This window comes from Myodes glareolus, chromosome 24 (assembly GCF_982192425.1).
Source record: "Myodes glareolus chromosome 24, mMyoGla1.1, whole genome shotgun sequence".
In the NCBI taxonomy this organism is placed as follows: Eukaryota; Metazoa; Chordata; class Mammalia; order Rodentia; family Cricetidae; genus Myodes; species Myodes glareolus.
In genome coordinates, this window is record NC_142049.1 from 2667077 (window position 1) to 2692277 (window position 25201).

The 25201-nt window shown below is 43.1% G+C and overlaps 1 protein-coding gene across 5 annotated transcripts in view; it reads right to left on the minus strand.

Annotated features, from left to right (window-relative positions):
* The window catches only part of Pak1 (p21 (RAC1) activated kinase 1), a 114840-nt gene that overhangs the window by 37872 nt on the left and 51767 nt on the right, over positions 1-25201 (minus strand). For 2 of the 5 annotated variants that reach the window (XM_085682962.2, XM_085682963.2), the window contains exon 2: positions 2971-3184. In XM_085682962.2, the coding sequence (XP_085539088.1) occupies positions 2971-3160 (190 nt within the window). In that variant the 5' untranslated portion in view covers positions 3161-3184. Of the gene's footprint in view, positions 1-2970; positions 3185-15701; positions 15904-25201 lie in introns of those variants that run through there. The other 3 variants (XM_048435110.3, XM_048435109.3, XM_085682964.2) reach the window with 3 other exon arrangements.

Below are 25201 nucleotides of genomic sequence, written 5' to 3' on the forward strand. Positions count from 1 at the left end.
CACTTTGCAAATGATTCTAAAATTACGGTATTTAAAAATAATAAATGACAGAGTTAATGTGGGGGAAGACTTTGATACAGGTTATTGGGAGTTCATTTCCAGTTCTCTATGCAGCGTGTATCAATCTTCAAATACATATGAAGGCAGAGCCTGGCACAGACTGGCACCGCCGTATACCCTGCAGTTGAAAATAGATGGCTCGTTGAAGTAGATTCCAAACGAAACGAAGAAACTCAGCCATTTTTCCATTTTGATGCACATATTAACAACAGCCAACAAGGGTCTTAACCAGGAGTAAAACCAGTGTGCTAAGGGAATCCAAAGAAAACCCAAAGCTAGAAAATACAAACTTTTGGGTCATCTCGCAAGAACTTCTTGTACCGGCTTTCAACCTACAAAGACGCAAACTACGAAGACTTATTTTCAGACCCAGTTTGGCCTAGAGGTACTCAATCAGATTTGCAGAAGAACCTCCAGGTCTACAGCTCGCTCTGCCACCAATAAAAATAGCTCACAATGGCCTGGTTTCTCTCTACCTACATAGACAAGCCTGATCTACTGGCATCTTGCAGTATGTCATCTACATCAATACAGAGTTGCAGAGCTAAGAAATGGCTCTCTCATTTTTTAGATGGACACACGAACATCTACGGAGAAGTCGGTGACACAGACCTGACATCCAGCGGTGGAAGAAGCGAGATTATAACCCAGGTGTCTAGATTCCTGGCACAAAACTACTCCCTGCAGCTGCGATGATGCATGAAGGTGCTGCTTCTACCCTCGTGTTTTAGATGGGAATCTTAGTTAAAAACAAACAGACGGGGCTGGGTGACGGTTCAGTGGCTAAGCGTGTAAGTTGGCTGTGTAAGAATAAGGACCTGAATTAAAATTCCTAGCACCCATACCAAAAACAAGGTATGCCCATGTACATCTGTAACCCCATCACTGTGGGGGGGGGGGGCGGGTTGGAACAACAGAAACAGGATGATCACTGGGGTTTGCTGACTGCCTGCTTGGCTCCAAGTTCAGTGAGAAACCTTTTCTCCAAGGGAATAAGGTCGAATGTGACAGATTAGGATGTCCTCCTCTGTTGACACAGGTGCATGAGCACGCTATCCACATGTGTACATAAACCATACACAACACATGGACGTACATACACGCAACAGCTCTACTGATATGTAATTTACATACTAGCATAATTCACCTATAAAGCGATGGCTTTTAGTATTTTCAGAGCTGGACAAACACCACCACAATCTAAGGCATTTTCATCATTCCAAAGAGAAATTCCATATCTCTTAGCCATCACTCCCTTAATCCCATCTGTTTACCCATTCCTGCATTCTTACGTAACCACTAACATGGCTTTTACTCATAGATTTACATTTCTAAACATGGAACCACACACTATGTGACCACTGTGCCTGGGTCTTTTCTTTAACACAGTCCTCTCAACCTCTCAAGGTTCACTCCTAAGTGCAGTGTGGCTCAGGACTTTGTTCTTCATTATATAGAGGTTATATTTTACTTTTAATATTAGGTTCTCCCACATTTGGGTATTATGAAAAATGAGGGTAAAACATTATTTCTCTTTGGTGAAACTGCTGGGTAGTAACATATCTTTATATTTGAGCTTCTAAAGAACTGCCAGAATCCTTTCCCTGGGCTATTACCTTTACATTTCTACCAGCAATTAGGAGTCAAATACCCCCACAATCTCACCAACGTTTGATTTTATCCATCCATTTTCTAGTCATCCTAGTGTGCGTGGAGTGGCATTTCATGTGGTTTTATAGCCATCCAAGTGCGTTTTGAGTGACATTGTGTGGTTTGAATTCGTTTTTCCCCCTGGAAATTAATGATAACTGAACATTTATTCATATGTTAATTTGTGATTTGTTTATCTTCTTTGTAGAGATGTCTATTTGGATCCTTTGCCCAGTTTTAAGCTGAGTTATCTGATTTTTAGTTAAGTTGTAGCAATCCTTTCTGTATTTGCGATGCAAGTTCCTTACAAGATAAACAATTTCAGAAAGTCGTCTCTTGTTTGTTTGACTTCCTTGATGGCAGAGAATCAGGCACATCTGAATCTGAAGCTTATACTCTTCACACATGAAAACCACACAAGAACTCCTACATGGGTAACTGAGAACTTTACTTATGGTCAACGGTCACCAAAGTCAGCATTTTAGTGCCAAACAAAAGCCACGGGGACACTCAAACCTTTATGTTCCCACTACTTTGTCTGTAATGATGTCAGTGACTTTTTCAGATCCACGGTTAAGATTCTGATTATTCTACTTTCAAATTCTATTAATAAGAAGGTAATGGAAGGTGGGCAGGGTGCTTATGTCAGCAATCTCACCACTTGGGGGTCAAGGGCTACAGAGTGAGATCCAGCCACACACTCACACACACACACACAGGAAATGAGGTCGCCTAGTAAGTCTTACTCATAGTGAACTCACAGTGATTCCTTCCTATCTCTGCTTTCTTTGCTCAGCCATTCCTTCCTGATACTAAATCCCCAATCTGAGTGTGAGACCAGAGATCTAGACAAAAAATACGGGGACCAAAAAATGCAAAGAAGGCATTCCAAGTGAAAGCAATCTGGGCGAAAGAAAATTCCAAACAAAGACATTTAAAAAGTTGTTAGGTTTTATAATTTCATAAACATTTTAAAAATAAAAAAAGAAATACATACATACAAATGTCTTCAATTTGCCTGATAGCTAACAAGAGCAAAATTATTCTTAGAATTCTATTCAAATATAATTCTTGTTTTAGCCACTTTAGGAAGGCAAGACATGGAGAATAGTTAACAAGAAAACAAGAGGAACAAAGGAGAATTAAATCAGGGAAAGCCACACCTTTCACTTAGGCTCTTGGAAGGGGAAAAGGTGATCTGCTTTGGTTTTTATTCCTTCTTAAAGCACAGAAATTATGAAAATAAATTAAATACTGTACTCTTATCTCCAGGTAAGATGGATCGGTAAAATCGGTCCTTCTTTTTCTTCTCCTCCGGGTTCGGGGGCAGAGGTTTGGAGCCGTGGTTCAGGGTCCCAGGGTCTTTGCTGCCTGCTCCGATCATTGTGCTGGTGTTTCTCATGGGAGGGGCCGGGGGCTTGTCCTGGATGTCTGGGCCGCTATTTGACATTGTCACCACCAGCAGCAGCAGCTACTAGAACCAAAAGAAATAACATAGTCACTCTTACTACTTTTTAGCACAAGGAAATACATATTTAAAATGTTCTAAAATTCAAGTTATACAACCCTTCTGCTGCCGGCCATGAATATTACCAGCCTATTTAGTCGGAAACCAGATGCCCATCCCTACTGTGTGCCAAACACTGATTAAAAGTGAAACTAAGATTTTACTTTCCTCTGCATTCTCACCTCAGAGCCTCCAAAGAAAGACCCTGCACTGCAGCTGAAAAGCAGACACGTCCAGGCAAGAACTCAGTGGGAAACCCAGGAACACCAGGCGCAGTGAAATCCCATCTCTTCTTTGGGTCCATTCATTCATCACGCGAAGATGAACTAAAACGATGGTTCTCGGCCTTCCTCATGCTGAGACCCTTTAACACCGTTCCTCATATTGTGATGACCCCCAACCATAAAATTATTTTGTTGCTTCTTCATAACTGTAATTTTGCTACTGCTATGGCTTATAAACATCTGATATGTAACCCACAGGTTGAGACCCACTGGACGGACACCTCCAGCAGCATCCCACAGACTGAGTTTGCTGACAACATCTAATCCTATGACTTTAGACAAGTTAACTCTTTCTGTGTACAGATGAGACAATTGCCAGCAAACTTCTGTTCTAGGAGCTAGCTTACCAAGACCAAACCAGACTCCTTCACTTACATTTCACCTCTCTCTCCTTCAGGTTAGGCTGTCAAGGCAGTGATCGTGTGCCCACAAACATACAGCATGTCTTGGTCCTTCAGAGGGAAGTTACTGCCCTTCTGGCAGCTCTTATGGATATCCCCCGTCCAGATCCTACGCGATTCTAAATATACAGCGTTCAAGGATGCAACCAGCCTGCTTATTCACTAGCATCTTCCCGTGCTTTTGAAACATACAATAAAATTTAAGAGGGAAATCCCCATTTATATGCCAACAAGGGATTGTAATGAAAACGAGTATTAAAATATATTCTAGTTCTTGACAATAGATAGATATGAACGTGCCCAGAGTTTATATTGTCTCCTTATAAATGCGTGCAATGGAAGAAATTGTACATTTAATCACAACTACTTATACTATAGTCTCTTTGGAGTTAGATACTAGTGCTTTAGAAATTAAAAGTGTTGGCCAGATTAGAATACCACTACTTTGGAAATCAATTCTTTAAAATGCAATACATCTGCCATTCTAATAATTAAAAAGATGAGACACAGAGAGAACTCTGACAGAATACTGTATTCGATAAAAGTAACAGTTTTTATAAACTTGTAAAATTTTACATTAGTCTTTTTAATATTTTCTAGTAAATGGAAAACCTCTGATTTCTTCCACCCTGATTTCTTCCTCAATGGTTTCTCCAGGGGCCATCCAAAGAAATATATTATTTCTTTATTTCAAACTCCTTTAGACACGCCAGAATAAAAGCCAATGCTCTTCAGCGTCTTCAAGAGAGGCCTCTTATGTAACCAGGCCCATGCATCAACTATACTACACTCCTTCCAGTCCCTGTTACAGTCTAGCTATACAATCTTCTTTAATTTCTTTAAATATGCCATAATTTTCACACCTCTCTCCCCTGACACGTGATGTTTCATCTGCCTATTTCCTTATGTAACCAGGCTGACCTTAAACTCACAGAGATCCACTGCCTCTGCCTCCCGAGTAGGAATAAAGGTGTGCGCCATCACACCTGGCCCTCACCATATATTCTTTCACACACTGGAAAGAGGGAAAAGGAGCAAGGGATGGGGGATGTCTAGCTCTGAGGCAATGACTTCTCTCTTCGTTAATTAAAATCTTATTTAACTTTTTAGAGTCACACTCAACTGGATTTTTAAATTCATCCTGACCAAACTTTGGCAAACCAATTACTCCTTTCCTTTTTGAACAAACAATATCAAATCAAGTAAAAATACGTCTGTTTATATGAACTATATGACTATCTGGGTAGTTCTTTTAATTTATTTCTAGTCTCACTTCCCATATATGAGTGCCTTTGCCTTCTCTTCCAGCTCTAACTCAGGTTCCTCAGCTCTTCCAAGAAAGCATCCAGCGTCATAGTTGGCAATCCCTTTCTACTCCAGGCTGCCAGTTCCAAAATTATACTCCCACAGCTACCTACTACCCAAAACAGGCTCTCCCTGGCCTCCCAGGCCTTCAACCAGCAGCTTCATTTAATCCCCATTTATGCCATAGGCCGGGATTATACCAGGACAGCTTCACCAACCAGCTTGATACATATTTTTCTTCATTCTTGGTCATTTTGTCATGTTTAAGAGAATTCTTGGTGGGTAAATTAATCTATTGGGATCTAATATTTGAAACCTTGTACCACATGATGCCAGCTTGGGTCACGTATACTCCACTGGAAACCTTCTGCAGGAGGATATCTGTAATATCAAAAGGTAGCCTCGTCTATCTTTGTTGACCTCATTTAAAGAGTTCTCACATAAGTTCTGGATCTCTCATTCTGCACTGCAGCCACCTGTCTGCACCACCCTCAGCCGGTCCTGAGACTATGGACCCCTTAAGAGAAAGGTTCTTACATGGTTTTCAATCCCTTTCTCCATTCTTGGCAAAGAATGGGTAACCAAAGAAAGGTATACTGGACATGTGTATATTGGACATATGAATGAACAAATATAAAAGCAAGTAAAATAAACAAGAATAATTATTCCTTTCCATACTTGAATGCCATCTCTTAGGGCTCTTCAGAAAACCTTCTCCCCCAGACAGAATTTTAAGCGGTTGAAGTAGCCTTTCAAGACATTCAGACCTACTCAGAGCTAAACACTCCTAGTCCCTTCAAAATACAGTCACAGACTGTGCTCTTGACCACTGCCCTCTGAGCTTCCTGGGGCTTGGGTTTCCTTTGCAGGTTCCCTGCATCCCCCCAACCAGCCCTTTCCTACCCAGAAGCCTAATCAATCCTAAGAAGGGAAGATGAGAAGATCCCAAGGGAAACCTGCTAGCTAGTCGGAAAGGTGAGCTCCAGTCTCATGGAGACACTTTACTGATAAAGTAGAGAATGACCAAGGGAAAATCTCGAGGTTCACCTCTGGCTTCCACATGTGCATGTACTGGCATACATGTGTACTAACGCACAAGAACATGTAAGCACACATGCATACACCTGTAATCCCCGCAGAAACAGGAGAACTGAAAACTTGAGGCCAGACTATGTTACACAGCAAGACTCTATGACAAAAGAAGAGAGAAAGAGAGGAAGGGAAGAAATATTAATTTAAAATATAATCTATAAGGACTAAAGTGGGATTCAGTGGGACACTGTAGGTCTGCTATGCTCCACCTCGCGTGCAGCCAAAAACACGGCAGTTCTGAACCCCCATGTTAAAATAAAAAAAAAAATAAAAATAACAAGTATTGATTAAAGAACACGGCCATAGAGAAACTACAATGGGAAAAGAGGTGTCGCTAAAGGCGGGGACCAACTGTAATCCACCTGCCCTGAGAAATCTGGGGTGTCTTGAGTTCACAACATTGGACCTGGGGTTCAGGACAGTCCTTAACATTTCCAAACAGAGTTGCTGAAACCCTGTGTAACAGTTTCCCTAGAGAACCAGCTGGCTTAATTACTTTTACATATAAGATTTCAACCATTATTTGAAACAAGTATTTAAATAATCACTGGCTTCAGATCGCACTTTATAAAATCTTGGAAACTTTCACTTTCCTCATTCTAGGCTCTGCTAGGTGCTAGGAATAGAACAGCAAAAAAATCCAAACAAGCACAGTTTCAGTAGCCAGTCACCCCACAACACACACATGGTGGGCACAAGAGGCGGGGACCTGAAAAAACAGTTTGTGTGATCACTGAACCACACTGCTACCTCTAGAAGCAAAGGGAAAAACTACATGTCTAATTTGCTTTAAATTTAAAAAAAAAAAACTTGATTACATTTATTTATTATGTGGCCACATGCTCACGCCCAGCAATCATGGGGATGTCAGAAGGGGGTGTAGGAGTCCGCTCTCTCTTTCGTCCTGTGGGTCCTGGGCATTAAACCCAGAACATCATCAGGCTTGACAGGGACCTTTTCCCTCTGAGCCATCCTACCTGCCCCCTGAGAAGACACTTTCTAGATAATCCCTCAGATCACGACTTAAATAAAAGAGGAAGGGTGGCAGGATTGCTCAGTGGTAGAACAGCTTGAAAGTGCCGAGTTCAATCCCCAGCACGTGTGTGTGTGTGTGTGCGTGCGTGTGTGTGTGTGTGCATGCGTGTGTGTGTGTGTGCGTGTGTGCATGCGTGTGTGCGTGCGTGTGTGTGTGCGCGTGCGTGCGTGTGTGCATGCGTGTGTGTGTGCATGCGTGTGTGTGTGCGTGCGTGTGTGTGTGCATGCATGTGTGTGTGCGCGTTTGTGAGAGAGAGACAGACAGAGAGAGACAGACAGAGAGAGACAGACAGAGAGACAGAGGCAGAGAGAGAGAGAGAGAGAGAGAGAGAGAGAGAGAGAGATTGAGACTGTTAGGAGTTTACGATAAATTAGTCAACAAAATGAAGGAGGGACAGGAAGAAGAAGTAAAGTCTACCTCCCATCCTAACTCCGAACAACCCAGAGCAGCTGCAAACACTCACGGCCAGCCGCAGGCCGAGGAATAGTGTATGCCCTTGGTGCCTGGTTATTAGAATCTGATCTTTAATTAAATCGTGCCAAGAGGTTTGCTTTGGCAGGAGCCTGGAATGCTGCAGCCTTGAATGTGCTGAGGGATGTCCTTCTAATGCGTCAAAGGCACTCCCACCACGCAGCCCTCTGCCAGCCGCTTGCTCGGGTAGAGCAACAAGAAAGCAACTGCTGGGGCTGCAGGGAAGGAAGCTGTAGGTGGCTTCTGAGCTGTTATGAAAACCACTTTCATTCTGATCCTCTGTTGGCTCTTAAGGAAAATACAAATAAGACTACCTATTCCAGCGTTTGGAATTAAACACATAAAAGCTTTTTAAAAGAAACAGTACCTAGAATGTTAAATGGCACAAAAAGATGTCCAACAAATATCCGATTCTTCTCCGTCTATTTTTCTAGTTCTACCTGTATCGTTCCCCAAACCCATCGATACACTTTCATGTCCCCACCTTTACCTACACCGTCCTATCTGCCTAAGGCATCCCAGTGAGACTAGTCAACTCCTGCTCATCCAAGGGCCGACTGAACTCACTTCCTCTAAGAAACTTTAGAAGAAGCCTCTTACTTACTTACCTCATCCCTCAAAACTTAATTGCATTTTATACATACTTCTATGAAGCAATGTCAAAGTTTCATCTTTACCTCTTGGGGTTCCTTGGCAAGGAATAACTCAAGGGACAAAACTATGATTAATCTCCATGTCTCCACGGCCTCCGCCCAGCAGAGACAGGGGAGCTTCAGGTTGCAAGCAACAGCTCACTTTCTAAGGCAATCTGGCTTGGTGAAAAATATTCAGAAACTGGAACCTATCAGGGTATATAATTGACCTAAGCTTACTAAACTAATTATTGACAAGGGTATGACTAATTTCTTAATTATTTTGACTCTCTTTAAAGTATTATTTAGACACTAATTATAATTTGAGACAGGGCGCTACACTGAGAGGCTTCCCAAAGTTAAGAGGAATAGGAAAGGCAACAAAGAGATGGAAATGGAAGAGATTGGGAGTAAAAGACTTAAAACTCACTTAGTCTTGCCAGGTACTTATGTACTTAGACACAAACAGACACACAGACACAGACACAGACACATACACACACACACACACACACCATCCTCACTTCTAACACCCTCTCTTGATTCAAGCCCTCCTAAGATTTTTGTTGGAATTTTCCGTTTGCTGTTGGCCAGCTCTCCTTTTCCTGCTGGCCTTAAAAGAAACCCAAAGGGATTCCTCTAGATGCCACTGCAGCCCCCACCCCCCAAACTGGAGGCTGTCTGTGCTCTCACGCTCACCCTGCAGACTTTATCCCTAGTTTTCAGGGTGATGTGCAAAGCATTCTGTGCCTCCGTCTGGAGAGGCGACTGTGAGTCACCTCTGCCGGCTGCTACCGCTGCTTTGCTCCTTACTACTCATTTCCTATCACCTCACTCAGCCCCTGAGTGTCTGCTTCTTCCCCTACTTAGTTATCACCGTAGCTGAGTGACTTCAATGGCCACAGGGAAGACCCTGCCCACACCACTCCACTCTCTCACCTCAGGTCCAACTTAGACAATACCCATGGGATCACACCCAGGGTCTGATTGCCAAATACAAATCAACTCCAACATTATAAAGTGAATCACAGACCCTCTAAAAACACAAAAGCTAACAAGTTCAAGAATCTCCACTAAAATTACCAGTTCCTACAGTCAGCACCTTGACTTCTCTCCTTGCCTACTCTGTCTCTCAACATTACCTAAACCCAGAAACGGCTCAGAGGGTAAAGGCACTTGCTGCCAAGCCTAATGACCTGAGTGTGATCCCTGTGACCCACTCACTCACACAATACAACCACACACACACACACACCTGCCTGCCTTTCCTTCCCTTTCCAAAGTTTAACCAGCGAAATTCCAGGGCACACAGTTGGATTCACTGGTCACTCCCGATGTCTCCAGACTGCAGCAGCGCCGTGTGAGAACACTAAAATCCGGTCCCTGCCAAGCTGTCACTGTCCTCCTGCACGACACTGTGTGGGTCCCCACTCCTCTCTACGTGGAGAAGCTTATTTCTAATAAGAAAACAGAAATCTCTGCAGGAGAACGCTAGCTTCCATCCCCAAAGCTACATGCCTCCCTACTCACGCAACCACATACTTCCCGCTTCCAGTTATGATGAAGTGATGACGTCATTCTTTCCCCCAAACCAGCTCTCTTTTCCATATTCTCTCTGCTTGCCTGACTTCTTCCCTAGAATGGCCTTTCAATTACACCAAGCTTTCCTTCTGTTTGATATGGTCAGTCACTTTGATATACTGTTATTTAACAAATAATATCGTGTACTTACAATGTCTTAGCACTACTCTAGTTGGGTAAAGCAGAATTTCTATGTTCGTGGAAATCATGCATCTAGTAACAGACACAGACAAGAAGCGATTCAATAAAACAGTGCACACAGGTACGTGAATGGGGCAGGGTTGACCAGGACAGACTTTGCTGAGGAAGAAACACTTAAGACCTGAATGGAATAGGATGACAAGGGCTGGCGAGATGGCCCAGTGGTTAAGAAATGAGAAGACAGGGCTGGAGAGATGGCTCAGCAGTTAAGAAGTCCTGAATTCAATTCCCAGAAACCACATGGTGGCTCACAACCATCTACAATGAGATCTGGTGCAGGCGTACACAGACGCAGAACACTGTATACATAATAAATAAATAAAATCTTAAAGAAAGGAAAGAAGGAAGGAAGGAAGGAAGGAAGGAAGGAAGGAAGGAAGGAAGGAAGGAAGGAGACAGCAAAGTGGTAGAAGTACATGATTTTAACCCCAGAACTCGGGAGGCAGAGGCAGGTGGATCACTGAGTTCAAGGCCAGCCTGGTCTACGGAGTAGTTCCTAGACAGTCAGGGTGACACAGAGAAACTCTTGTCTTTAAAAAAGAAAAGAGAAGAAGCAAGTAAGAAAGAAATGAGATGACAGATTTTAGTAACATCCAGAAGGTGATCACTGTAAGCAGATAGAAGTATAAATACAATTATAGATTATGAAACTATATATACTGGGCACCAGAACAACAAAAAGACCAACAAGATAAAAGTTTACTCAATAGTCAAAGAAAAAACATGTCAAGAAACTAAGATTAAGTGACTAGGGCTAGAAATTCTGTGATAGAATCGACGGCCTGGTTTGTTCACAGCCCTGGGTTTGAGCCCCAACCCCAGAGAGTAAAAGGGGAGGATGAGAACAGAGTCAGAGAAACAGAAAGATCAGCTACACAGTCAGATTGTTCAGGGCCTGAGAAGCCACAATATGAACCTGGATTGCACAGCAACTGTGTTTTAAAGCAGTAACTTGATTCGGAATTTAGACAGACCACTCCAGCCAGAGTAGAACAGGCTTCAAAGGAGAATAAAGGCAAACCCATTAAGAAGTTACAAAAATCAAGGTGAGAACTCAAGGTTACATATAAGACTAAGAGTGGGTAGACAGAACTTCAAAGGTAAATATATCTTAAAGGTAGAGCCAAAGGGTTTAGCAACTGATAGAGCACAGCTAAGAAAAAGGAAACACAAAATCAGATCTAAGTGGTCATTTTTACCTGACCCAAGAAATACCGGAATAGCACACAAGCTCTACAGTGTCCTCTGTGTGCACACATGCTCTCCTCTGACACCAACACCTCTTCCAAACACCGCTCTGTCTTCATATGGTGGAGCGCTATCTCCACCGCCTTCCCTTCTGGGCCACCTGGCATCCTTCCTATGTCACCAAAAGTATTCTTGTCAAGATGGCCGATCACCCCTACCTTGAAAATCACACAGTCATGCTTCTTTCCCCACCTGGTCGCTTTCTCATCCGCAGTCAACATATTAACCTCAGTTCTCCTTTAAATACTCTACTTTCTCGGACTGTCTCTCCATCCACCTTTCTGCCTCCTCTTCTCCCTTCTGTATACTCTTCCTCCCATATCTGTCGCACATCCAAGACTCCAGACCCTCTACTCATACACAACACTGTCCCCAAGATGACCTCACCCAGTCCACAGGCACATGACACCCAAGTTCCACCTTTTAACCAAACAGTTCTGTTTGGCAGTCAATTCTACCTACACTTCTGTGAAGCTGCAGGGCCCGGTAAGAGTGGCAGATGCTGCTGTCTTACAGACTATTAAACTTAACATGACCAAAAGGAACTCTTGATCATCACAGCAACTATCACAAAGTTTAATTATATTCATTTATTACACATCTCCTTAATAAGCAGTAGCAACTAAATATGGTGTATTTATTAACATACACGTAACAACTAGACAGGCACTTAGCTTGTCAGAGGTATCAGACTCTGACTCTGCCCTCAAATGAACACACAGCCTAATACAACAGCCACAAGCACCACCGCTGAGTGCAGGGAGGTGCTGCATAAATCCAGGAGAGGCCCTGGATTACCGGCCAAGAAAGACTTTCTGAAGAGATGACTTCAGAGTTTATTTCTGTAGGATAAGAATAACTATTATCAACCATGTAATTTTTATTTTAAAAAAATTATTTATTTTTATGTGCATTGGTATTTTGCCTGCGTGTATGTCTGCATGAGGGTGCCAAATCCCCTGGAGCTGGAGTTACAGGCAATTGTGAGCTGCCATGTGGGTGCTGGGAATTGAACCCGGATGTGCTTAATCACTGAGTCATCTCTCCAGCCCGTTATTTTTTTATAAAGTTACTTTTAAACTTTGTAATAAACTCTTCAGTGGCAATATAAATTACCTTTCATTTTATATATGAAACCTAGATTAACAAGTGGTAACCAGTGATTTCTAAAATAAAGTCTGTTTACCGTAAAGAATCACTGAAAATACAATCTTCTATACTGGCCTCCTACCATTTCTCTGGTCTGAATAAAACACGATTGCTAGTTGGCTCCATTTGAGCATGGAGTTCAACTGTCGATCCTGAAAGCCTTTTCTGTCTAGTCCCTCTTTTTCTTGTATTCACCAAGAAGGAAACTTAAATTCTAGACTACTCAGTGGCATCCTCAGGCTTCAGGGCTGCAGCATCTGAGCATTTGCTCAGTGTTTTAAGGAAGCATTCAGGGACAATAAAATAAAATGGGTACATCACTGCACAAAGTGTCTGCAAGCACTCACTGCTTCACTGGATCCCCACCAACCCTACAGGGTGTGACGTTTCTATTCCACAGAAGTCAGAGAAGTAAACACCTCGTTTATCTTGTTCCAGAAACTGAATTTAAGAAAAAGGGGGAGAAAAGGGGGGAAAAGGAATCAAATAACCCAGAAAGGGTTCTCAGCAGTGAATCACTTAAATGAGATGGAGCCAGAAATGAACAGGCACAAAGTCTGTTTTCCTCCAAGATACTGAGAATTTGTTTGGCCATGGCACTATAACCTACCAACATGTAAATCTGTTTCCTGTCTCCGTAATATCTACACTCTAGTCCCAAAGACAGAAAAAAAAAAACAAGAAAACCCTTCTCACACAACATGCACGAGTCACAAGATGACACAGTCAAAGCAAAGTCATGTCACCATCAAAGAATAGTTTACTATCCAACCCTGCCCCTGGTCTGCTGAACCTTAGTCTTCATCCCACATGAGGGTCCACAATGAATCAATTGATTCATTGAAGGCAGACAATGAATCAAATCCCACTGTTTTTTTTTTTACTATAACATGGTATATAGCTGAGAAAATACTTTTTAACATTACATCTATTTTTTTATGCAAGTCTGTGCTGGGGTAGTAGCAACTGTATGCCATGGCTCAGGAACTACACAGCTTATATGAGTTGGTTCTCTCCTTCCACCATATGGGACCTGGAAATAGAACTCAGGTCAGGCTTGGAGGCAAGTGTCCTTGTGGGCTAAACCATCTCACCAGCCAGAGGGAACAATTAATAACGGATACCACACTGAAATATGTGTGTGTGTGTGTGTGTATATATATATATATGTATGTATGTATATATATATATATGTATGTATAAACACACACACTGCATATTCTAGATAGTATCAATGAAATAACAACCCTGTCATTCTCATCCCTGTGACCCCCTCTTACTGTCCCACCTTAGGACACTGACCAAGGGGGAAAAACTACAGAGCAAAAATAAACCACTTCAAAGACCCCTAAATCAGGAGAGAAAAGAATTTTGGTCCTGTTACACATCCTATAATCTTTCCCTCCACAACCACCCTTACCCCCAAATAACTTCTATCTTGATGTCAAAACCACCTTCCTCTTCAAAAGAACATTCTCTTGCCCCCAAAACCCCACCTTTTCCTCTCCCCCCACATTGCGCTCTCTCTCTCTCTCTCTCTCTCTCTCTCTCTCACACACACACACACACACACCAACCTCCTTTCCTTCAAGGCAGCAGTACCTCTGGGCTGCCAACTGATAACTGGCTATGCCCCAGCTCCTCATGGAAATGCGGACTCTCCGTAAAGTCTCTTATCTGGATGGATTTGTACTTGGGCTCCAGCCTTCAAGCTCTTGACTTTCTAGTGTGCTTTTTCCCTACTCTGGACTCAAGGAAAAGGATGGATGAAGACTAAAACCAGGAAGAAGGATTGACTATTGGGAGGCATCAAAACACAGCCTGAGGGCAGTGAGGAGGGAGCCTGGCACTCAAAGAAAACAGAGTTTAAGTGAAAAACAAGGAAACTAGATAGAATGTTTCAACCTTACAAATATTATAGCAAAGGTTACCACAAACTAGCAACCTACCACCACTGAGAAAGCAGTCAGAAATTCTAAAAGAAAAACAGAAGAGGCCTAACCAAGACAGACATGATCTGGGGGAGAAAAGACGACGTCAACAACAAGAGGAAAAAAAGAAAAAAACAGAAACAACTGGTTATGGAGGGGAAGAGCCGAGAAGGGGAAGGAATAAGGACAAGGACAGGAAGAAGGGAAGATGGTGGGGTAGGAAAACAGGTGAGGGAAAAGCAAGGAAAAACGACCCGGAGGAGGGGGAAGGAGAGGGAGGCTTGCCAGAGGAAATGCATAGCATTTTTGAAACTGAGATGAGAAAGAAGGTCCAAAATAATCAAGGTACGCTAGTATTTGTATTTCTTAGTGCCAAACAATAGAGGAAGGAATTACAGTGATTAAGACATTATACAATCTCAAGGTCTGTCATTTACTTAGCTGATCAATAGCAGGGCTCCAGAGAAGACAGCCTAGTTACAGCAAATGTCTAATTATCAAAGAACTGGCCAGTTCAGAGAAAAATATGAATACACTTTTACCTGTTTATTTTCAGTCCCACCTCCCTACAGTCACCATACCGACATTTGCTCCAAACATGAGCATTTGCAGTCTGTCTGGCCCTGAAGTCACTGCTTCCAATCAGACCAGCAAAATGCTGGCTCCCTGTCCCTGTCTGGTTCACCTTTCCAAGGCAATCTGACAGCCTAGGAAAGCAGCAGTACCTGACAAACAAGGAAACTGAGGCTCACAGAGGCTGCCTCAACAGGAACAGCTCCAGGGTCTCCTTTCTCCACCGCATCTCCCACCAGGGAACAGCACCTCTGGTCTCAGTAAGCGGGCAGCTACACCAACAGGCCTCCGAGCAGAAGCATGCTTACAAAGGAGAGGAGCCCCTGAGGCACACAGTTCCCCAAAGATCCAGCTTCCCCTTCATAAACCTTCCCTAGCCAGATCTCTAATTCCAACACAGGCCTAGCCCTGAATGGGCTTATTGCAAGGTTCCACCCTCAGGCCCTTCCCTCATTAAGAGTCCCTTAAGGTAAATGCCATATAATGTTCTTCCCATTCTACCCGGGAAGGCAGTAGGACACCCCCTCCACCTATCCTGGCTCAGCCTAGCTGTGCCAGGCCTAGAAAAGGCCAGCATTACCTGGCGGGTAGTGCGGGGCCCAGCATCTCTGATGATCCCGTGTATCTGTCGCAGAGCCGCACCTCTCCCCGCTCAGCAGTTGGGACAAAGCCCAGGCTGAACCAGCCCGACAGGCTGGATTCTGCTGTTCGCAGCAGCGCAGCCACCCAGCTACGGAGCAGCAGCACACTCGGCCCCCTCGCAGGGCGGCAGCAAAGACAGAGTGGCTCGATGAAGGGGCGGGGAGGGAGGGAGGAACAGAGAAAGGGAGGGGAAGGGGGCGGGGAGAGCGCTGCCTCCTCCCCCTGCTTTCTGAAGAGGCGCTGACGGGCGGGAAATAGCAACATTCCCACCATTCTGGTCGTCTCTGCCGTTAGGTGCCAGGCAGGCTTTCTAGAGCGGCCAGAGTCCTCCTGTGCCCAAGGGTCAGGATGAAAACAGGAGGTCCTCTGCGCCTTAGTTTTGCAGCCAGGTATTGAGGGAGTCTGGGAGTCCTTCCTGGATCTTCTCAAATGGGAGCCAAGAATCATTGCTACTGGAGTGGATGGGGGAAGGCATCTCTTACCCTGGCTCTCTAAACCGTGTCCCTGATACCATCCTCTTCTTTGAACAACGCCCAGCAACAGCAACCATTTGTTAAGGACATCTATGGTATGTGGCCCGGCACTTTACAAACCTTAATTCGTGGGTGTCAGAACTGGGTCCTAGAAGAATATGCTCTCCAAATTTCTTAAGGACCTGCTAGATACCAGTCACTATCTGAACCACCACCTCCCAATAAAGGTGCCTCCTAAAGACTAAAACGATAAAAATCTACCTTCACCTAATTTCCCAGTGCTCCCCAGGGGACAGTATCTCTCACCCCACTCACCCAGCTCATCCCTTGCCTCCGAGGGATATGAGTGGAGACAAGCTATGCAGATTATCTCCTCCAGGTCATAATTGATGAGTTTAAATGTTTACTCTCTCTATGTAGTATGGGAGGTGGCACATGAGTATCACAGCATGCATGTGGAGAATCAATGCTTCCCTTCTACTGTGCAGGTCCTAGGGATCAAACCTGGTTGTCAGGCTTGGTGGCACCTGCCTTGACTCACTGAGCCACCTCATCTGTCTGTAAGTTTCAGCAATGGAAGGGCTCTGGAAAAACAGAACAACAAAAGGTGACATTTTAAAAAGATCCCTAGTCGATGGAAGGGAGTATGGACAGGAACGGAGTTAACAGAATCTTTTAGTGCTTCAGGCAACAGAGAGAAGACAGTACTAATTTATTCAGATGTCTAGGATGAAAAGAAGTAACACATTCTGAAGACACTGCCTGAACGCAGGGCAGAAGACAGGAAGCAACAGATAAGAAAATAGGGTGACTTCCCCAGGGTCACACATCCAGTAAATGACATGATCATCTATACTCGGTCTGATTCCACAGCACCATTTCCATAAGATCAGCATCACGCTAAGTCCCCTTCAGCCCATATGCTACCTTTTGAGACTTAAAATGCAGAATTTAACAATCCTCTTAAACATCATCCTTCAACTATAGGGCATCTACTCAGTCTGTAATCGAGCACCCTGGCTTTCCCTTCTGGACATGACCATCTGCAAATCTACAAAAATATTAATTATGCAGGTTTTTAAAAATATTAAACGTTCATCATGAATTCTAGACAAGCCTTTTACCAATGAAATACACCCCTCTTCCTTCTCTTTACATTTCTTCCTTTTTTCTGTCTTTTGTTTACTACTGAGGACTGACAACCGTTTAGATCAAAGAGGAGGGATGCAACCAGGGGTGGTGGTGCGCGCCTACGATCTAGCACTCAGCATGCACAGATAGGAATCCCTGGTCTTACTGTATCTAGAGCAGTAAGACAGGAATAGGGGAAAGCAGAACCGGATGAGAGAAGGTAATTTAGAATGAGGCTCTATGTTTGAAAGATAAATTAAATCTACCAGGTAACAGATGACTTACTGAAATCTACCTAACGTCCTTACATTTATGATATATCCCTTTGATTTACAAAGTAAATAATTGACAGATTATAAACTGTGGACCTTGGCCATCAATGTTCTGTCTGTGAAGTCTTCTTAGACCTAACTGGGCCCTTTAGGTCACACATCTGGCTATTTAGGCATATCAGCATAGACCACCTGCTAACTCTGCTATGAAAGCAAACGAGTAATAATTCTAACTAGGAAAACTGGCTTTGTTTAGAAACTAAAACTTTTAATTTACCTGTGTATGTACTTAATTAGTACCTTCTATGGCTGGAGTAGCTGCAGAATTTGAATTGGTTTTCTCTTACAACCACCAACAATTTTAAACACTGCTGGATGGAAATTATGCTCTTCTAATGCCACAACTAAAGGTACGTGGAAGTTAGTCAACAACGGTGTATAAAATAACCATGCAATGTACCATTCTTTCTTAAAGCAATTAGACGGCAAGGCCTACGAGTATAAAATAAAAACAGCTTTCAAAATACTGAAGGTTTCAAAAGTGTATGGAGGCACAAGACTGAAAAATAAATCACACTACTAACTTTAAAGCCATATTATAAAACTGTGCATGGTGGCACATGCCTATGATCCCAGCAATCAGGAGGTTATGTGGTGCCACACAACTGCAATCCCAACACATGGAGGCTGTGGAGGCAGGAGGACCATCAGGAACACCCTTGGCTATACAGTCAGTCTGGGATCAGACTCAGGTTCAAAAAACTGTATCAATAAATAAAACAGGCAATAAGAGACAAATGAAAAAAGTAAAATCTATTTGGCGGCAATCAGTCACAATGGCACCTAAGTTAAACTGTATTTGCCACAAAGCCAAGAACTGAAAAGGGAAACACAAATTTCATCCGGAGAAGTGAGTTCCAGGACAGCCAGAGCTGTGACACAGAGAAACCCTGTCTTGAAAAAGAAAATAAAAGGAAAAAAAAGAAAAAAGAAAAAGAGAGAGAGAGAGATTGATCTACCAAACAGTGACTCTGACTTACTGAGTCTTTGTCAATGCTTTTTCTCGGCTCCTCATTGAATACTCTACCCCCAGAACAGAAGTTGGCGACTGCGGGAAAACAGCCGCTACCAAGCATCACTGTGGAATGACACAGACCACAAACACTTTCTCTTTTTCCAGGCAGGCTGTCCTAGTTAGGGTTTCATTGTTGTGAAGAGACACCATGACCACGGCAACTCTTATAAAGGAAAGCACTGACCTGGCGCTGGCTTATAGTTCACTGGTTTAGCCCATTACAGCTATGGTGGCATGCAGGCAGACATGGTTCTGGAGAGACAGCTGAGAGTTCTATATTTGAATCGGCAGGCAGCAGGAAGAGAACATGAGCCACTAGGTCGGGCTTGAGCTTCTGAAATCTCAAAGTCCACCCCCCCCCAAGTGGCACACCTCCTCCAACAAAGTCACACCTACTTCAAAAAGGCCACACCTTCAACCATACCACTTCCTGTGAATCAATGGGGGCCGTTCTCATTCAAACCACCACACAGGTTCTTGTTATGTAGCCTACACAGACCTCAAACACTCAATCCTCCACTTCACAGGTGCTGGGATTACAGGCATGCTCCTCCACAGTGAGTCAGTAGAACACGCCCTTCAACAGGCGTGCTCCTCCAGTTAGTCAGTAGAACATGCCCTTCACATTTAATTTTGATCTTTCACAGGTTATTGTGTGTAACATGGAACATCTTGTGCTGTCCCAAGGCAACATGGGATCGCAAGAATAAGCAGCTGATGCAATACAGCACACTGGGATGCTAAACTATCATGTTCAATAGGTTTGATGCATTAAATGTACTTGTTTGTTTGTTTGTTTTTCAAGGCACAGGTTCTCTGTGTAAGAGTTCTGGTTGTCCTAGAACTTGTTGTATAGACCAGGCAGGCCTCAAACTCAGAGATCCACCTGCATCTGCCTCCCAAGTGCTGGGATTAAAGGTGCATGCCACCACCACCTGGCTAAATGTACTTTTCATTTACAAAGCTTTCTATTTAGAATGGCTTCATGGTGGGGCATGCCTATAAATAAATCCAATACTCAGGAGGCAGAGGCAGGAAGAGGAAGAGTTCAAAGTCATTCTTGGCTACAGGAGTTTGCAAACTTCTCTACATGGTGCCCTGCCTCAAAAAGCAAACAACAAAGACAAAGGGAAGGGGGAGAGAAGGAACTCGGCAAATGGCTACTGCTTAGAAAACCTGAGAACCTGAGCTCAAGATCTCCAGGACTCACATGAGAAAAGATGGATGCAGTATCGTGATACAGCGGTATACATATCTGTAATCCCAGCATGCACCAACAGGGAAATGAGAGAGACAAGGGAATTCCCAGAAGCTCACTAGACAGCTAACCGGTCCTGCACAACAGTAAAAGGAGAGACCATGTCTCAAAACATGGTGAAATGGGGACTGACAGCAGAGGCTGTCCTCTGACCTCCACGGCATGCAACGTACACGCGCACACGTGTGCACACACACACACACAGACACACACACACACACACATGCATGCATGCACGCACATGCATTCATGCACACACATGCACACAGACATACATGCACATGCATGCACGCACACACACATGCACACGCACACACACCAAAAAGATTTTAAATAAATATACACAATTTGATAGCTCCATGGCGGCACACGCCCATCATTTTACGTTGAAGAGCATCTGTGCTCTCTCCCCAGCCTCCCCTAAGGTTTACTGGGCTCATAAGACACAGTTAAAGACAGGAAGCTTTTTAAGAATTCAGAAGAAATGGCTACTTTTAATTGTAAAATAGGACAAAGAAATGGTGCCAGTTCCTCCTCTGCCCCATTCTGTCTCTCCCTCATCCTTCCTTCCTGAAATGTGCTCTGTGGTGTTCCAGGACCCAGACTGTTAGTCAAGATCTCACAGCACAAGGCCTAAAGGCAAATGCTCTAAAGTTAGTTGAGTAAAGAAAGACAAAACAACTGGTTCCCAAATACCGGTGCACCTGAGCCCACGACAGCCATCAGCCACCCTCCTCCTTGAGTAAAGAAATCTAATTTTTACATTTCAGATTACTGTGAGGTTTCCTACTCCACACAGTTGGAAATGCTGCTGATATAAAGGAGCAGAAAAATCATGAGAAAAGATTATTCTAAGTAGTCAGAAACACCGATTCCTTACTAATCACTGTCCCCTTACTTATTATGGTCATTACTATTGTTTGTAACCACCGGTCTCTAACATAAGTGAAACCCTGTGTCAGTGAAACCCTGCAGTACAGAGGCCATGAATAGATATGAAGGATTGATAAGCGCACTTTGTAACCTTTATGCTCCCAATGAGGCCTTCAAACAAAACATTTTAAAAAGTAAACATTAACACCTATTTTTAAAATGACTTTCAGGACAGTTATGCATAGAAATATGCATATAAAACACACACAACGTATTACTCAGATAATAAAAAAACAACTGTAGCATACTACCAACATCCCGAGCTAAAAGCCGCTATTGCAGTTCAGGGCCACATTTTGCTCTGATGAAACTGGCATTCAAACACTCATTGTTTGATAAAGCAACCAGTATTTGTTAAGAGACAAAATTATCCACTAAAGCAGGAGCTGGGAATTTTTTCTGAAAAAAGTCAAACATCTTAGGATTGCAGGTTCTATCATCTCTGCCTCAACAATTCAACTCTACTTTCTTAGCATAAAGATAGCCACAGACAATACAGAAATGAACAACGTTGCTGTAATCCAATAAAACTCTTATTACAAACGAGGTAACATGTCAGATGCATCCCAGAGGCAGCAGCCAGGATTCTTTAAGGATTAGGCCTAGACGATTGAGTAGAAAAAGAACTTACTAATACTGGGTGTCTCACGAGCTATAGGAATGAAGAGAGAGGGGCTGAAGGCTAAACTTCAGGACAAAGCACAAAGCTACAGAAGAACTTATCCAATGAAGAAACGGCTGCAGTACTTCTGCACACTGGATGCTAGGATCGGCATCACTGCTCCCAGAAGCGCAACCTCGCAAGCAATGCTTCTGCCTTCAGCCTCTAGAAGACATTCGGCACCCATTATTTTCTCACTTAGGTCTCCAAATTCTAAATGTGTGGTGTAGACGTGTTATATACATAAAACCTAGGTCACTACCTATGCTTCAGAGCAAACTCCTTCATACCATAAAACACACCCCCCTCCATTGTACACACTCACTCACACACACACACACACACACACACACACACGAATGAATGAATGAATAAATGAACATATGTTTTTAAAGTTAACATAAAATTCAACTTTAGGGGCTGGGAAGATGAGCCAGTACAGTGCTTGCTGCCCCAGGTTCAGATACCAGGTACTCATGTAAAACCCAATGCAGCACCACGTATGTATCCATAATCCCAGCACCAGAAGCTGGTGAGGGGCAGAGACAGGTCCCTAGAGCTCACGGGTCAGTCTAGCCAAATTGAAGAGTTTTACCTTCAGTGAGAAACCCTATCTCTTTAAGACAGACACCAATTAAGGAAGATTGAACTACCTCTGACCTCCACACCCACTCAGGCACATGTCCGTGTTTACACACAAATGTATAGACAGACACACGCTCACACACACCCCCAAAGCAGTCTTATTATCTTCGTTTACAAATAAGAAGGATGAGACACAGAAAGCTTAACGCCTGACGGAGACGATAAACCTAATAATACCACAACTTGAAAGAGAATCTGCTCCACCATCTTGTACAGATTTCTATGCTACTTCCCAATTACTGAAAGTAGGTTTTATTCCTCTTTAGATTCAGATACCACCAGGCAGCCATCTTGAGTAAAGACCATATTCTTGAGTTAGCCGTGTAGACAAAGATAAACACCTTGACTCCATTTCTGTGGAGACAGAAATTTCCTAATCTCAATTTTGAAATTATTTTAACAAAACAAAACAAAACAAAACAAAAAAACTTGCCTGGGAGGCCTGGTACAGCGGCACATGCCTTTCATCCCAGCACTGGGGAGGCAGAGGCAGGCGGATCTCTGTGGGTTTGAAGCCAGCCTTGTCTACACAGTAAGTTCCAGGCCACTCAGAAGTGAGACCCTGTCTCAAAACAGCATAACAAAACTTAAGTGGAAATACAAAAGTAAACAACCCATTCTTTGCTAATCACTGTTATATCACAAAACACCAATGAATAGACAGGAATCAAAAAAGTCCCAACTTTATAGGACGGAAAAGATAAAGGCCTAAAGGAATGGACTCATAAATAAGAGAGGTTCAACATGCAACTATGGTTTGAACAAGCGGGTAGACCAGTAAGCCCTAAAAACAGTTCTCTCTTTCTCTCTTCCATCCTAGACACCTCTAGATAGCATTAAAGGGTCAAAGCATTAGGAAGGTTGAGAACCACTGTTTACTACCTTTATGCTACATAGAGTATAGGGAGCTCCATGAAAATCCTTTGTAAGCTTATGTAGCTGGTACTGACTAAATGTCAGGGTTATATAGAAGAAAAGAGACAGTGACACAGCTTCAACTGAGTCAAAGTATCTTCTAGTTTTTTGGTGAGATTTACAACATACTAATTTCTTTTGGCATTTGGTGAGGAACGCAGCAAGTGATTCTCCTATTTCAGCCGAAAAAAAAAATTCCCCAAGAGAGACAAAGCCTACTGAGCCCACATCTTCCTTCAGCGTTGGAGCACGGTTGTTACTCCACATATCCCTGTTCTCATCTCAGTTCAGACCTGAGTGTCCAAGAATCAGTGCCTAAGTCAGTCTCAGACCTACCTCCTCCGCCAGTGTTAGACAGGCTAGACTGTCAACAAGAGCAAATTTTATCCTTCCTTAAAAAGGATCCATATTGCCCACAATGTCAAGACCTTTATATCAGAAGGAGAGAGCACCAGAGGGAAAAATCTCTTTACCAAAAGGAAATAAAATGAAGTAGAAAAATAGAAACTTTAAAGTTAAACCCAGTTTTGAAAATTTTTTTTAAGTTTTTTGTTCTTTTTCTTTTTCGGTTTTACGAGACAGGGTTTCTCTGTGCACCTTGGTTGTACTGGAGCTCACTCTGTAGACCAGGCTGGCTTCAAAGTCACAGAGATCCACCTGCCTCTGCCTCTGTGCTGGGATTAAAGGCGTGCGCCACCACTGCCCAGCCAGTTTTGATTCTTGACTCTGTCCTTTGAGCTGGTCATGTGTTTCTCTGACCTGGACATTTTAGTCTATCAAATGAGGAAAAATGACTATTGTGAAGTCTTAAAAAAAATAACATTTAAAATATAAAGAATACAGTGAAAACCTAAAATGTTCAAATTCCAACTCCCACATAAAGAGGCAGGTGTGATTCCATACACCTAGAGCTCCAGTGACCAGAGGAGAAAGGAAAAAGATTGCTGCGACTTTCTGCCTAGCAGTCTAGCCAAAAACAAAAAAACAAAAACAAACAAACAAAACAAAAACAAAAAAAAAACAGGTATCCCTAGGTTTAGTTAGAGTACTTTGTTACTAAATAATCTTTTTGTATACTGCAAAGGTTTGTCACTTGGATTGGTTTACTAAAAAGTTAAACAGTCCATAGCTAGGCCCCATAGATTTGGAGGCGCAGAGAGGATGCTGGGAAGAAAGTGGAGCTGCCAGGGTCACCAGCGGAGGGAAAGGAAGCAGCATGGCAGTACAGGGTAAAGGTAACCGAGCCTTTAGATTAAAGATAGGGGCTAACTGTTAGTAACAAGTCTAAGCCTTCGTCCGAATCTTTATAAATAAGAAGTCTCCCTGTAGTTATTTGGGAGCTGGCTGGTGGGACAAAATAAGTCTTACTATACTTCTTGTCTCAAAGAAATATAGCAGGGAGCAGTGACTGATATCTGATGTCCTAACTCTGGCCTCCATGCATGCACCTACACGTGTGCACCTATAACACACACACACACACACACACACACACACACACACACACAAAGATTACATGTTGTATGGTTTCACTTACAAGCAATGTCCAAAGTAAATCAAGTCTACAAAAATAAAATAGTAAATCAATCATCTCCCAATGCTAGGACAATGAGATTGTGAGAGACTAAAAGTGAACGCTAGCGGGTTTGTTTCTCTTTGATGGAGAAATAGTATAAAACTAGACTTCAGCATTGGTTTTACGAACAGTTCTGAATAAACCAAACTAACACTGAGTTGTCTATGCTTTGTGTGAACGTTACAGAGTACGATTCTATTTACTAAAGCTGTCAGAGCTGCAGGTGTGGCTGAGTGGGCAGAGTACTTCCCTACCACACATGACGTCCTGGGTTCCATCCTTAGCACTGCACCAAACATAGCTACATATTCATGGAATCCCAGCCCTGGAAAAGTAGAGGCAGGAGGATCAGAAGCTCAAAGTCATCCTGGTCTACACAGTTGAGGCCATATAGGAGACCCTAACCTAAAAAACTAAACAAAGTAAAATAAAACTGTTAAACACAACACAGACCAAGCTGTGGTAAAGAGGCAGAACCCCTACTGGACTTAAGAGGTTG